The 14,058-nt window shown below is 40.2% G+C and overlaps 2 protein-coding genes across 2 annotated transcripts in view; one reads left to right on the top strand and one right to left on the bottom strand.

Annotated features, from left to right (window-relative positions):
* The first annotated feature begins 25 nt into the window (after window positions 1-25).
* LOC103474630 (amino acid transporter heavy chain SLC3A2) lies at window positions 26-5,636 on the top strand. The gene is made up of 8 exons (XM_008425747.3): window positions 26-559; window positions 2,407-2,562; window positions 2,642-2,730; window positions 2,804-2,881; window positions 2,953-3,008; window positions 3,101-3,293; window positions 4,679-4,786; window positions 4,933-5,636. Exons 1-8 carry the CDS (start codon window positions 199-201, stop codon window positions 5,326-5,328), a joined length of 1,437 nt encoding a protein of 478 aa, XP_008423969.1. The 5' UTR covers window positions 26-198; the 3' UTR covers window positions 5,329-5,636.
* Window positions 5,637-7,078: 1,442 nt separating this feature from the next.
* ptgir (prostaglandin I2 receptor) overlaps window positions 7,079-14,058 on the bottom strand; it is a 30,053-nt gene continuing 23,073 nt past the window's right edge. Inside the window, exon 3 of the mRNA XM_008425748.3 lies at window positions 7,079-9,396. Within this exon, the coding sequence (XP_008423970.1) occupies window positions 9,157-9,396 (240 nt within the window). The 3' untranslated portion in view covers window positions 7,079-9,156. The remainder of the gene's footprint in view (window positions 9,397-14,058) is intronic.

Raw genomic sequence — 14,058 nt, 5'->3', positions numbered from 1 at the left:
CAGGACTGGTCTGAGTCACGTGACCAGCAACAAGCCAAAATAATGAACTGATTAAATCACCTGTGTAAAAGTTAGGAGCAGCTCAGAGACGCGTCATAGGGTTAATGTGACCAGAGGACAGGCAGCTGTGTCTCTGACCTTTAATCACATCCAGTGATTTTATCCTGGTGTGTGTTACTGACCTGCAGCCGGGTCCACATGCCTCTGAACGCGGGAGCAGGAGCCGGTCACGGCAGCGTGCCGGACGCCGGGTCGCCGGGCGGCGAAGGCGCCTCGGAGACAGCTCCTCTGCTCGCCCCGGAGCCGGTGTACCAGTGGCAGCCAATGAACAGGCAGCAGTTGGAGGCCGCCGCCGGGGGTCCGGGCTGGAGGGCGGTACGCTGCTACCTGGTGGTGCTGTTCTGGCTGGCATGGATGGCTATGCTGGCTGCCGCAATCGTTGTCATAATCCCGAAACCGTTTCCGGCGACGCTGAAATGGTGGCAGAAGTGTCTGTTCTACCAGATCCAGCCCGAGCCGAGCCCGCACGTGCAGGACGAGAGGTCAGGGGGCATCAATGGTAAGGACAAGCGGAAATGTGACGACAAATGTGTAATTTTGAAACGTGTTAAATTATGAAAAAAAAAAAATTCACCCAGTAGAGTAGGAAAAAAAAAGTAAGCTTTTTTTTTTTTTTTTTAATCCTAATTTACTAGATGGCAAAAGAAAAGGCTTTTATTTCCTTTTTTGTGCAGTTTTATGTAGCAGCATTTTCATAAAATAAAAAATTAAAATGTAAAGTCCAATCTACTACTTCTGGAACATTATCAAACCTGGAGATGTTTGGAGGAAAAAAAAAACCAAAAGCCTCATTAACTGTTGAGCATGGTTGTGGAGAGTTTGCTGTGTTTTGGCAAGTAGGAGGCTGGTTTGGCTCCGTTTTGACAGTTGTGAATCTGTCACTGGCTGCATGGTCCCCTTAAACATTTGAATTGCTTTTCTTTCTCTAAAACAATATCGATCTCAAAATTTGCGTAAATGAATAAAAATCAGCCAAAGGACCTGTTTACAATTACCCATCCCCATAATCAGCTGGTTTGATTCATATTAAACAAAAGCATATTCTAACCACAGAGTGGAACATTGATTAAAAAATATTTGCTGAAAGTCATGTGGCAATTTTTTTTTTAAATAAATGTATCCCTGTTTTTGAGAGTAATTTTCTGTTTTGGGTCACAAAATTTTCACAGATTTCAATCTAAACTTGGGGCTATAAGCTGATCCATAGTTTGGGATTTCAATTGGCTGCATGGATTTCTAATTTACACAGATAATCTTTGTCATTTGAGGTTATTTTACTGCATTTTAAAGTGATATTATTTGTTTAGGTCTACAAATGCTACATACCTACTGTTAGCTGTGAATTATTCCCTTTCAGTCCATTGTTGGGGAAATGCCACGCAATCACATCAAGTCTTACTACAGACAAATTCCTATTGATCCAGTATTTGACACAAATCAGTTGTTTTATTTGAAGCACTTGTGCCATGACGCCATGTTGAAATGTAGCACCAACCTGTCTTTGAGATGTAATGACAAACGAACATAGAGGATGGATTGTACATAAACTTATTTGATCAGTTTCAAAATCCTGTTTGACATTAGCAGAATTGATAATCTACAAAATCAAGAAAATTGCTATCTTGCCCAATTAAGCCTAATATCAATTGCACCCTACCTAAATTTTGTAATCTATTTTAAGATCAATGTTAAAATTATCAAGTTCTGTCTAATTTGACAGCTAAAACCCAGCATAATTATGTTTTATGTAATTGTAAAAAAAAAAATTCTAGTAAACCCCAACAGAGCTGTGCTGTCAGATTGGACAACAAAGACAATCTAAAGCAAACTGTCCAAAAAAAGAACTGTTCACTAAAGAATCACATCCTAAATTAGTGAAATATTAATTGGTCCATGTCAGAACTGTGCAAACCGTCACAGTTCAGACGTCTTACAGAACCAAAGCGTTGTCGTTTACAAAAGTGGGTCAAAGTTCCTTCGGTGACACGAGACAGGCCGATAAAGTCTACACACAGAAGATGATTACTTCAAGATACTGCTAAATGTGGCACTTCCTTCCTCTGCTTCAGCATTTCAGCTTTGGTTAGGTACATAACATTTAAAATACCAAATGTTACAGACGGTCTCCCTTCTTGCAGTGCACGAGGTGACTGTATTCTACAGGATGGAAAAGATTAACACATGGCATGTTTTTGTTTTGGCTGAGGCCGTTTATTTACCAACAATTCACAAAAACTGCTGATGCTGGCCCATCATTCAGATTGTAAGGGTGTATTTGGACAGAAAAGTTGTTGTGTTTAAAGAAATGAGTTACCCTGTAGTTAAACTTTAATATTTTCTCTGAAGCGGTGTGTGAGCGCCTTCCCTACCTCAGGTCTTTGGGAGTTGGCGCTCTAATCCTGCAGGGTGTGTTTGATAAAAAGGCAACTCCATCTTACCTCAGTGAGGCCCTGGAGACAAAGGCTCAGATCCAACATCTGCTTGCGGAGAGCAACAAAGCAGGCAAGCAAAATGACTTTTAGTTCCATTTTTATTGGAGTTTTTCTGCATAAACATCATGTTTGGGAATTTGGGCTTTCAGATCTAAGGGTGGTGTTGAACATATGTGACATGAATCTGCTGGGACAGGAGGAGACGCCCGGAAACAAACCGTCGAACCGTTCAGATACTGTACGAGTGAAAACGACGACCCAGCAGCTTGTCACACCAATGTGCTCACTAACAGGCATTTCCTTTTCCCCAGAATGCATTAAGGTTCTGGTTGGAGCAAGGTGTGGCCGGATTTGTCATCTGTGACTCTGATCCAGCATATTCGGTGGAGGTAAATGCTTTACTGATGTCTTTAATCTTGGTACAATCGCTGTTCTCATGAATTCATGTTTTTTGTATCAGACTCTGCAGGAGTGGAGGAGAGTCTTTGAGGAATTTAACACTCAGCAGGAGGAAAGGTGCAACTTACTATCCAAGTTTTCGTCCTTTTTTTTTTCTTCTTGTATTGTAAGATGTGCAAATAAATATGCAAGTCCATGTTCTACTGCAGGATTTTGTTGGTAGAACAGACCTCAGATGTTCTGCGCCCGCTGAATGCCTCGACTCAGAACCTCACGTTGGTAAATGTGGTCATAAGGTCCATCTTACCAAAGTCAGAGCAGGCTCTCTCTGCTGAGGAAGTAGCCGAAGCTGTAGAGACGCGGCTGCAAACACGACAGGAGGACGTGTGGACCAGCTGGACAGTAAGATTATTTTTCTGTAAGCTTATTTAATCTAACTTGGTTTGTCTAGGTCAGTGGTTTCCAACTCCAGGTCTGGAACGCTACTGTCCAAAAAGGCAGATTAGATTATTTCCCTACACAATACCTGGATGAAATGAATATCTTCCTACCGGGACTCTGGAGAATTACAAGGATGAGCCAAAAAGTTGCTGAACAATATCTTTCAAGGTCCTGGGTTAACCCCAGCTTTAGGAGTGTGTGTGTGTGTGTGTGTGTGTGTGTGTGTGTGTGTGTGTGTGTGTGTGTGTGTGTGTGTGTGTGTGTGTGTGTGTGTGTGTGTGTGTGTGTGTGTTTTAAAAAACTCAAGTGTACAGTAGGGATTTTATAAAACTTTTAAAATGTACTTGGATGTGCGATTCTTTTTTTTAAAAAAATATTTTGCATGTTCAGGCTATTGGAAACCAGTGAAAAGACTTTAGAACTGAGTGACAGCCACTGATTTGTTCTTAAATGACTTTGTGTTCATCTGATGACATTGTAACATAGAGCTGTGCATCATCTGCATATTTATGGTAACTGATCTTATGTGTTTATAGTCTTATTATGTAGATGTTAAATAGGAGGAGCCCCTAGATGGTATTTGGCCTCTTTTTAAGTCAAGAGCTGAAATGTAGCTTATTCACTGAAGAGCAAATTGTTTAACATAGAAAGATAAAACTGCTGTATTTAAGGATGCTGGAAGATTTGAGTTATTTACTTGCAACTTTGGTATTTTCTTTCATTTCATGCCTGAATGCTTGAAATGAAATGTTATAACATCTTTACCAGGTCCTGCAAAAATGCAAAATGTTTTTCTCCTCCCCTTTAAAACTGTAAATTTATTTTCTCTCGCACAAGACTTTAAAACTGAAATCTGGAAAGAAATTTAGTTGCCATATGTTTTTTATTACATTTCCACAACAGACTGATTCTAAAAGTACAAGTATTATTTTATATATATTTTTCTTTTTAGGTTGGAAATGCGTTTTTTTTAATTAATTTTTTTTTTTTTTACAAGTATCAGAATTCAGTGGTAATAAATGCATTCATCCTCTTTGCAAAAGTTTTTCTTCTTTTAAAACACGAAAACAGAAATAAAATTGTGGGTCTTTGAACATGGCATTTCTTCTGGTAGATATTTAAAACTTTTTTTTTTTTTTTTTAGAAGGGGATTTAACATATTCATCTTTACAAAATTGACTCTTGGACTTGTAAAGATTGCAGAGCTCTGCCATATGAGGTGAACAAAAATTCAACCCCTTAAATGTGGGGTTTTAAGGGGTTGTTTTTAGGAGGAACTTGGATTCCTCCTAACTCATTTTAATTGTGGTGGTGTGTGTATTCCAGTAATATTGTAACATCTGCAGGTTGGAGGTGAAGTGCCTGTTGAGCTGAAGAGGTTATTGCTGGTGCTGATGATGACTCTCCCAGGATCACCTGCTTTCAGATATGGGGAAGAGATCGACCACACCTGGGTAAAATCTTATCTGATTTAAAGAAATGAACCCACAGAGTAATCAAATAATGTGTAACCAGATTTCTTAAGGATTATTCTCACTATTTGCTGTCTCCTGTTTTTTTAAATTTTTTAAAATGTATTTCTGTGCCCTGCATCTTTTAGGACAAAGAGTCGAAGCACTCGGATGTTGCCCTCTTCTCCACTCTCAGCCACTCCAAGTCCAGAGAAGAAGCTCTCCTCTACGGCAGCTTGACGCTCCTCCCCTTCAACGCCACCTCCAACTTTTCCTCGAGTTCATTTTCCAACTCCTCCATTTCTCCTCGTCCCGTCCTGGCCTTCCTGCGCTCCTGGGGTTGCGTGCAGTTCCTGGTTCTGCTCAACGTGTGGACCGAGCCGCTCTCCCTGGATCCGGCTCGGGCTACCGGTCTGCCTGAGAAGGGCGCGTTTGTGGCCAGCACAGGAATGAACCACCTGGGCTCGACATGTCTGTCCTCTCTCAAACTGCAGCCTTACGAAGCCATCGTCATCAAGCTGTTTAACCCAGGAGGATACTCGTAGATATTCAGCTGTGTTGATTTAATTATCAGGATATCTTGTCATGGTAGCAGGGTTTTAAACATCTGGCACATGTACTGCATTTGAGCGTCAAGCTTTCTGTGCTGCTCCGAGTTTAATCTGTCGGATGACAATTTAGTCATAGAAAATGGTCTGCAGAGTTAAATAAAGCAAATAAATTTCTCTTGGTCATTTCACTCGGCTAGTTTAAACACAAATCAGGATCCACATCATCCTCCCCATGTAGCTGCTGAAGTATTTCTGCTTCAAGGCCTTGATGTTTGTTTGCCAAATAAATTTGTGGAAATTTGCCAACTTTTTTTATTTTTTTATTTTACCAGTTTTGTCTCTAGAAAGCAACATACAGTACCTTGCACAAATATTCATACCCATTCAAATCAATTTGAAATTCAACCATAAACTTGGTTGAACTTTGTGAAGTGAAAGGAAAAAAATCTGAACTTTATTTTTTACTTTACAAAAATCTGAAAATTGTACCGTTTCAGGATCCTGGTCTTGCTGAAGAATGAAAGGTGCTGCCATCATCATGTCCTGTGAAATACCTGGGAATATGTTCACAGGTATTTCGAAACCCCAGGGTGGATTTTGAAATATTGTACAAGTTTTTTGCAGCTATTTTATAATTATGTGATACTTTAGTCTTTTACATACAGATTGAACAAAATGCTTTGCAGTTATGATGTAGACGGTACAATAAGTATGAACGCATTCTGCAGAGGATAATGTTATGAGACCCAGTTTTAGCTTTGGATTACCACTAGGTGGTGCTACAGCCTTACAGCTTCATTATAACTCGATGCATTTAAAGGAGATGCTGTTAACATTTTTATATTTTTTGGCTCCGTTACACCTCCGTGGAGTTTTGGAAAAGTTGGCATCAGTCAACATATGAAGTGTTTGCTGTTTTCTAAGAATCCCTGAGACATTGCTGCCCTTGATAAATAAGCGTAAAGTTGTTGTACTTGGATTGAAATGGTATATTGCTTTACAGCCCTTATAAATCTGTAAACATAAAAGTGCTGGCAACACTGCGACATTCCCAGTAGACAAACTCAGCATTGCGTTCTAAACGTAAATGATTCCCGCTGAAAATGCCACCAACTCTTAATTTGTATGCTTTAATGCCTCTTGCTGAAGACCTCACACATTTTTATTTATGGTGGAAATATTTTATTGCATTACTCCATTTTTACAGCTCAAATAACTACTTACACTTCACAGAGAAAAATGTGCAGGAGGAAACATGTACAAATTGCACTGGTCATGCATATAGGCAAAAGGTGACTGTATACAGTAAAATGTAATAAAAAAAAATATATATATATATATATATATATAAAACCACTTCACCATACCTGTTGCATTCCATCAAAAATAGATCTTATAACAAAGAGCACAGTGACTGACCTTAAATAAAAACTAGTCATTATAACAGTTAATTCTCACAGTGCACGTTGAAGCAGCAGACGTCTCCAAAAGCGGAAAGCTTTCAACACAAATCACTCCGGGCAGCTTTGAAATCAGCGACAGAAGGAAAAGTGAAATCATGTGCATTTAATACAATAACTACACGGGTTATATTACAGTGACAAAATGTCATCTTGGGGCATCTTTCTACTTCATTGTGGGTCTAAAAAAATACTTGAATGTTGTTAAAACAAAGGACTGTAGATGACATTAAAGGAATACTACGATGTTTGGTTTTAATCTTACATTCAGTAAAGCTAGAAAATCAAACGCACAAGCATAATTTCTTTAATATACCTGCTCAAGAAGCTCGTGGCACCACTGTGGATCTATGCAAGCACACACTTACACCCAAGGGCAATTTAGTACAGGCAGTTAGCTTAAGGTCCCACTAAGCCATCAAGTGAACACGCATAGTTTAAACCCAGGACCAAACATAATACATCAGTTTTTCTTACTACATTCATTTGCTGCAGGTGGATCAGTGTTTACTAAAAATAAACAATTTTTCACTTTTTTTTTTTCAAAGAATTAACCAATACTTTAAGTAAACTTGTCAGTTTGGCATTCAAGTCTTTGTTGTTCCATCAGTCAAAATTCAGTCTAAAATTAGACATAAGGCTTTACACCTAACATTCACAAGAGAAACAAGCTTGCATTCTTGTCTTTAAGAGGATGTGTACTAATTTAGCCTGAGAAGTTTTGTTGTTTTACTGTAGAAACTCTGTAAAATCAAAAAGACCAGACGAAGTGAGGCAAACGTGTACTGATCTCCGAATGTCAGGAAATGGCTACCAGGCGTCGACTTGTCTTCCACACCTGCTGATACAAATAGTTAAAACAAGAAGTGTAAATACTAACGTGACTAAAACCAGGACGGGATCGGTTAGGGGCCGGAGTCTACCACAGATACAGGAGTGTACTGTGTTTCCTGAGGTGGACAATCAGGAGTCACAGCAAGATTTACTGACATTGTTTGATAATTGTTTGCTTAGTATGTTATTGGACTTGAACATGATCATATTTGATTAACTTATATTGCCGTGAATAACTGGACCGGCTTGATTTCCTGAAGATTTTGTTGGAAGAGCATCTTTCGATGTCACCCAGGTCATATATCCATGAAAATGACACAAAGTTGAATAATTTACAGAAATTCTAGTGGGGAAAAAAAATTACATTAAATAACTATTTTAGCCATCGTTAGTCATTTAAAAACAATTGAAGTTGTGAAACGGTAGAGATTTCTTTCACAAGCACAAATAAATATACAAAAGGAAGTCCAATGAGCACACCTTCTGAGATGAACACAACGATGATTACACAGGATTTATAGAGCCTTTAAGATGCATTACATGGACCACAGACATTCAATAAACATTTAGATCAGCAACAACTCATGATTAAAACTTGGAAGAAGTAAGTCTACTGATTGCATGTCTGTAAACGGCAAACGTCCCACCTGAAGCTGCAGAAATATAAGATTAAACACTTGACTCCACAAGCCTATACTGACATCAATATTGAACAAGAAGCACATATGAATTAAAGTGGTTTTGCTCTAAACTACTCGTGATTCCTTTAAACAGAAAATCTTTTACAAACTGAATGCGGCTGCTCTCCATCCTAACTGGGGTGATACTACTAGTGTGTTTTTAATTTGAAGCTATCTAAATGGCTGGATTCATTTAATCATATATTTCTAGATAGGAGTTGATGTGTAGTGAGACGATGCATCGAAAACAAACCGAACTGAGCAGAATTTGATATGAAAGCAACTTCAGGCTGTGGTTTTTGTATTATGACTTGAGTTTGTTGCACACGTTCTGAATCGTACTGTCTAAGTCCCCACCAGTTTCTACATACAACTCATTTTAATTAGACATGCTCATCTGAAGTCACCCGTCCCTGACCATGGCCACAGTATGAGGTCAAATGCTTCAAGTGAACGGTAGAGGTCAAAAGTTTCACTGTGTGTGTGTGTGTGTGTGTGCGCGTGTGTATGTGTTCAGGAAATAGTTGTGAGGAAAGTGTTAAATATCCACAACAGTTTATCAAATCGCTCTGATCGAAGCAGTTGGGCTTCGGTTTTTGGCACGACTCCTTTTGCGGTGTTGAGGTGGAACAACGGCGACAGACGCGTTCAGAGAATCATCTGTCTTTGAATGCAAGCTGTACATTCAAGATCCCTCTCACTCCAGGTTTGTTAAATCGTCTTTTCAGACCAGACAGTCTCTTTCTCTCTCTCTCTCTTTGCCTGGACTGCTTCGTCCTTCCCTGCTAATGAGTCTGCTCTGGGTTGTGGCAGAGAGTCAGTTTTGTCAGTAAGAGCAGCTCCTGTGTTTACGGGTTGCGGGGTATGGAGTGGTCGAGTGGGAAAGACAAGGCGCAGTGATCCGTCGACTTCATGGCTCCTTTGCCAAACCGGCAGGACAGCAGCGAGCAGAGGTGATGAAACACCGACTTGCGGAAAATGATGAAGACCCAGGGATCCATGATGGGGTTTAAAGAGTAAAAGCGGAACGCTTTGAAGTTTTCGCCGTCTCCGGAGAATGGCTTAACGGCATTCATAAAGCCGGCAATCTGAGGAGGAGAGAAGGTTGCGATTAGAAACAGAATTTACTTTTCATGGGTCAAAATAAAAAAATAAATATAAAACATCTTTTTTTTTTTTTTGATGACCTGCTGCTTTGGTCTCTTCTGAAAATCAAGCTGGAAAACTATCAGAAATATGCAAACATCTAAGAATCAAGATTATTCATGAAAAGACATAATGGTTTTTCCATCAGTAATGGATGAAGCAGAAGACCCTGCAATCAACTCTTGTTTAAAACCAGCTAATGCACATCTACTGAACAGATTTGTTTCCTTGTGTTGCTTCCCCCCCCCACTGTGTTGTTGATTTTTAAACAGCGTTTCCATCGGTGGGAGGACAACTGAAACTGACAGTCGTGTTTTTCTCCAACGTGCAAAAGGGCAACTGGAGGAAATGGCTTCTGATAAACAAACTTCTTTACTGAAAACTCTTCTTGAATGTCTGCCTCACATTGAAGATTACTGCCGGCTTCTCAGATTATTTAGCTACAACAAAGGTTGTCGCATTTCCACACACTGCAGCCACTGCAGTTCCACGTCTGGGGATGTGATAAAACAACCTCAGACAGGTTTGTTTTACCACAACTGTGTTAGCCGTTTCCTGACAGACAAAACAACATTTTGTCTGTTTGTATGGTTTTTCGCAGAAGATGGTGACACCTTTCTTTTTCAGTAAACATTGACCCAGAGACCTATCTAGATCAATAATCTAGATAAATGATGTTATTAGTAAATGCTTTATATATGTAATGTAGTTAAAGTAAAAACAGCTGTTCTGTGAACAAAGAGCATCGTAGAGAACCAAGTAGAAGCACAGCAGACGGGTCAGAGGGAAAGCTTTGGTGAAGTGTTTTTGTTTTTTAATAACTTTTTAGGCTTTGATGGCCTTTACTTGATAGTAAGAGAGTTGTGAGAGAGGGGGAAGACATGCGACCAACAAGTCAACGGGACGAGACTCAAACTCGTGACGGCCGTGTCGAGCGTCCGACACGGTATGGAAACTCTTGCGATGCATCTAGGGGGCTGTTGACCGTTTCGCCGTTTTCTCGACATTTCAATTTAAAAAAATGCAACAATACCGTTTGCAGAAGCCGATGCGTCTAACAAATACAGTGCAGCATTTCCTGCACTGCAGCAAGATACAGTGCCGGCTTCACGCTGTGGTTTCACTAACTCGGATGCCACAAAGCGCTATCAAATATCACCAGGCGGCCCTCTAATCAATAAACATTGTGAGAATTCTGCTTCGCCAAAACAGAGTGACCCGAATGTGAACAACCATGACCCTGCAAGGCCTAGCTTGGAGGTTTTCTTTTGTGCCCTGACATTTGAAGTTTGACAGACTGTAGGCAGGCGGCCCAGACAGAAGAGGCAGCAGCAGGCTGCTGAATCACCATGGGGGGAGGGGGGGAGAGAGAGGGAGAGAGAGAGAGAGAGAGAGAGAGAGAGAGAGAGAGAGAGCAGCTGGCCCAGGAAGCTCGCCACCTTGCTTCTCTCCTCTATCAACAATTTCCCATTTTCTTCATGAAATATCCAACAAACAGTAGCCTAATTAATGACCTGTGCTGATTGAGAGGCCCTGCGCCTTGGCGTAAATGTTTTGCTTGTTGCTAAGGCCTGGACTGAAATCTAATAAGCTCAGGACAATGTGCGAGGGGCCAAAGTGAGCGAGACCAGACGGAGGGCAAACGAAACTACCGGAGGGACGAGACGCAGACCTGACTGCGTTCGCCGCCCCGCGCATCAGTTTCACACAGAGGGGATGGTTTGCATTGACCCGTGGAGACACCTGCAGGAGATCAGGCCGGATTTAAGCTGTGTGGGTAGAAATACAGGCGGAATGGAGCCTGAAGCCTTTTTAGTGCGCGGGATTGCTCACGCAGTATTTTAAAAACCTCAAAAATGACTTTAGAACAAGCAGAACTTGGTTCAGTTTAGACATCATTTCTTTTGTATGCTAATCTAAAACTCCATTTGGAATCAAAGCTTTGGTTAATTCAGTCTTCTTGGCCGCAACCTCAGATTAAAAGCAAGAGTGTTCGCTGTGCAGGGTGGAACAAACCAAATGTCCAGATGTTGTTGATTTGCCTTTAGTACATATCACTCTGGAACTTTTTGTAGTTGCAAAACCAATATTGCATCAGAGCTATTACCTAACACACTTGAGAGATGAAGTTTGAGTGTCGAGTTGTGCACCACACAAGAATCCATTTTAAATTAAGTGCAAGGAAAACTGCGATAAACCAAGGAAAGTTAGCATCTCCCAGTTTTACCTGAAGCCTCTTGCATTCGCCACTTTTTTTGAATTTTATGAGCTTTAGCCATCCAGGAAGTTACATCGTAATCAAATCAGCTCTTTGCGAATGCTTTTGTGTGTTCTTCCATTTGCAAGTTTCAGATTCATAAAAGTTCCGTCAAACTGGGCTGCATGTTATCGATAAAGATGCATGCGCATTAAAGTAGCTGCTGCAGCTTCAAGAACATTTATGTAACTTGAATTAAAAGTGTGAAATAAAAGACTGAAAGCAAGAAAGCATAAATCTAGCACATTTAAATTGAGACATTCAATAAAGTAGTTCATTTTTTCAGTGCTTAATATCATTTATCCTGAGGGGGAAGGTAAATTCTTATAAAGAAACCCAGAATAAAATTCAACAAAGAAACAATTTAAGTTTTACGTTATTTTGATGTACAATTACAAACTGAGTGGTGCGTATTTTTTAAATTGGAAAGCAGAAGATACATGGCTTTCCAACTCTTACTGTCGAACATGAGTGCCTTCGCATTCAGCCTCCTGGAACGTACCAGACGGGCAAAGCGATATCCCCTTTAGATGCTTCAAGCTGGTAGAAATACAAACTAAAAACTGTAAAAAAAAAAAAATGCATCATTTCCATCCCCCACCCCCTCCGTTGCCCACATTTGTTTTGTTCTTTAACATAAAACGTAGTTTGGTTTGTGGTTGCAGAGAAGTTGCAACAATTGGTTTTGCACACCGTTGCCCACCACATTCATCAAGCTCTTTGTGTCCGTAGTTGTGAGACGGTTTAAATCCCACTTCCTCATTGTCGTTGGCTCCAAAAGTTCACTTTAATTCATGAGGCATCGGAGGAAACCGAGAAGTGGAAGTCGATGTTTTACATATGCCACTTTGTTTTACAAAGAAATGATTGAAATTCAAATAACAGATTCCTTTAAAAGATAATCAATGCACCAGGAGGCAAGAGGCGTTTCATTCCTCAAAAATATAATTATTCTGCAAATGACCTTCTAGATAGAAAACAGGTAAAGAAAAAGAAACATTAAGTAAAGTTATCACAGCAATAAAGTTGTTGATTTAACCAATCAGCTAGTTACTATGTCGCTCTGGTTTAGCATCTGTGGTTTGTCACATTAATAATCCAAGCAGATTAAAAATCATTACTCATTGTGAAAGTGTGGCTGAATAACTGATCTGCCACCTGTAGATGGGTAAATTATGTAAAATTCAAACTTTCAGAAAAGTTGTTTTTCTGGCTGCTTGCTGAGAACTAGTCTGAACCAGATTTACAGACTCTCCCTTCAAGGGTGACCGAGAGATATTTGTCTGTGTACAACTATTTCCAAAATAAATCCCCTGCTTTGTGGAAAAGCACTGCAAAAACACAAAATCTGACAAAATATCGTTTGTCTAGTCTCTAGCGTAAAACGCCTTGAATACACTTGAAATGAGACAGAACTAACTTTTACGCAGGATATAGGAGATTGTTTTAAATCAATAATTCCTTAATATTGCCAAAAACTGATAAAAAGAGAAAAAAAGTATCGTTATAAATGAATAATCTGCCAGTAGAACTAGTCCTTTTTTAAAAACAAGCTCCTACATCTTACTGGAAGGTTACTTGTAAATTAGTTTTGTCTTATTTTTAGGTCAGGTGCACTAAAAACCAGAAGCCAGACCAAAAATACCAGGTAAGATTTTGTGGTTTTTGCAGTGAAGAGGAAGTGATAAGATACTTCTACAGCAGCAGATTTAAAGAGGTTCAAAAGGCAGGCTTTATATAGATCCTTTACTGGCGAAGGCATGACGCAAAGATTTGATTAAGACAAAAAAAAAAAAAAAAAACATAACATCAGAGAAATGAAATATCTTGGACGTCTTTGGAAACAATAGCGAGCAATCCCTTAACGGCCTGGGCTTCTGATCAAGAAGCTGCTCTGGTTCAGCGATTTGTTATTTCCACACAAAGTCATCATCCCGGCTAATTTATCACGCAGCCTTGCCAAAAACATTTCAAACACCCACGCGCCTCGTCCTCGCGGTTAGCGTCCCGCTCTGCGTTTACCACCCTGGCTCTGGCTCGTGCTCCTGCGTGCCACCCTGCCTCTTATGGTGCTCTCGGCGGACTTTGAGCCGCCACGGAGACGGGGAACAAATCACGAGCTGCTCTCTCTTTTCCAAGCACTGCGGGCTGTGGGGCCGAGACTGATGACATGTCAGGATCTCCTTAAACAGGAGCATAATAATGTATCACTGAGAGAGGCGAGGCGCTGAGAGAGCAGAAGCAGAGAAGAAACGGGGGCCATGCAGGTGCACTTTAAATGTTCCTATTATGCTTAAGGATATATTAGGCCTGCAAAAGCAAATGTGCTCAAACTATGTAAACAGCT

This window comes from Poecilia reticulata, chromosome 13 (assembly GCF_904066995.2).
Source record: "Poecilia reticulata chromosome 13, P_reticulata-male-v2, whole genome shotgun sequence".
NCBI lineage: Eukaryota > Metazoa > Chordata > Actinopteri > Cyprinodontiformes > Poeciliidae > Poecilia > Poecilia reticulata.
Note: the sequence above shows the minus strand (reverse complement) of the source record. Positions and strands in the feature narration are given on the sequence as shown.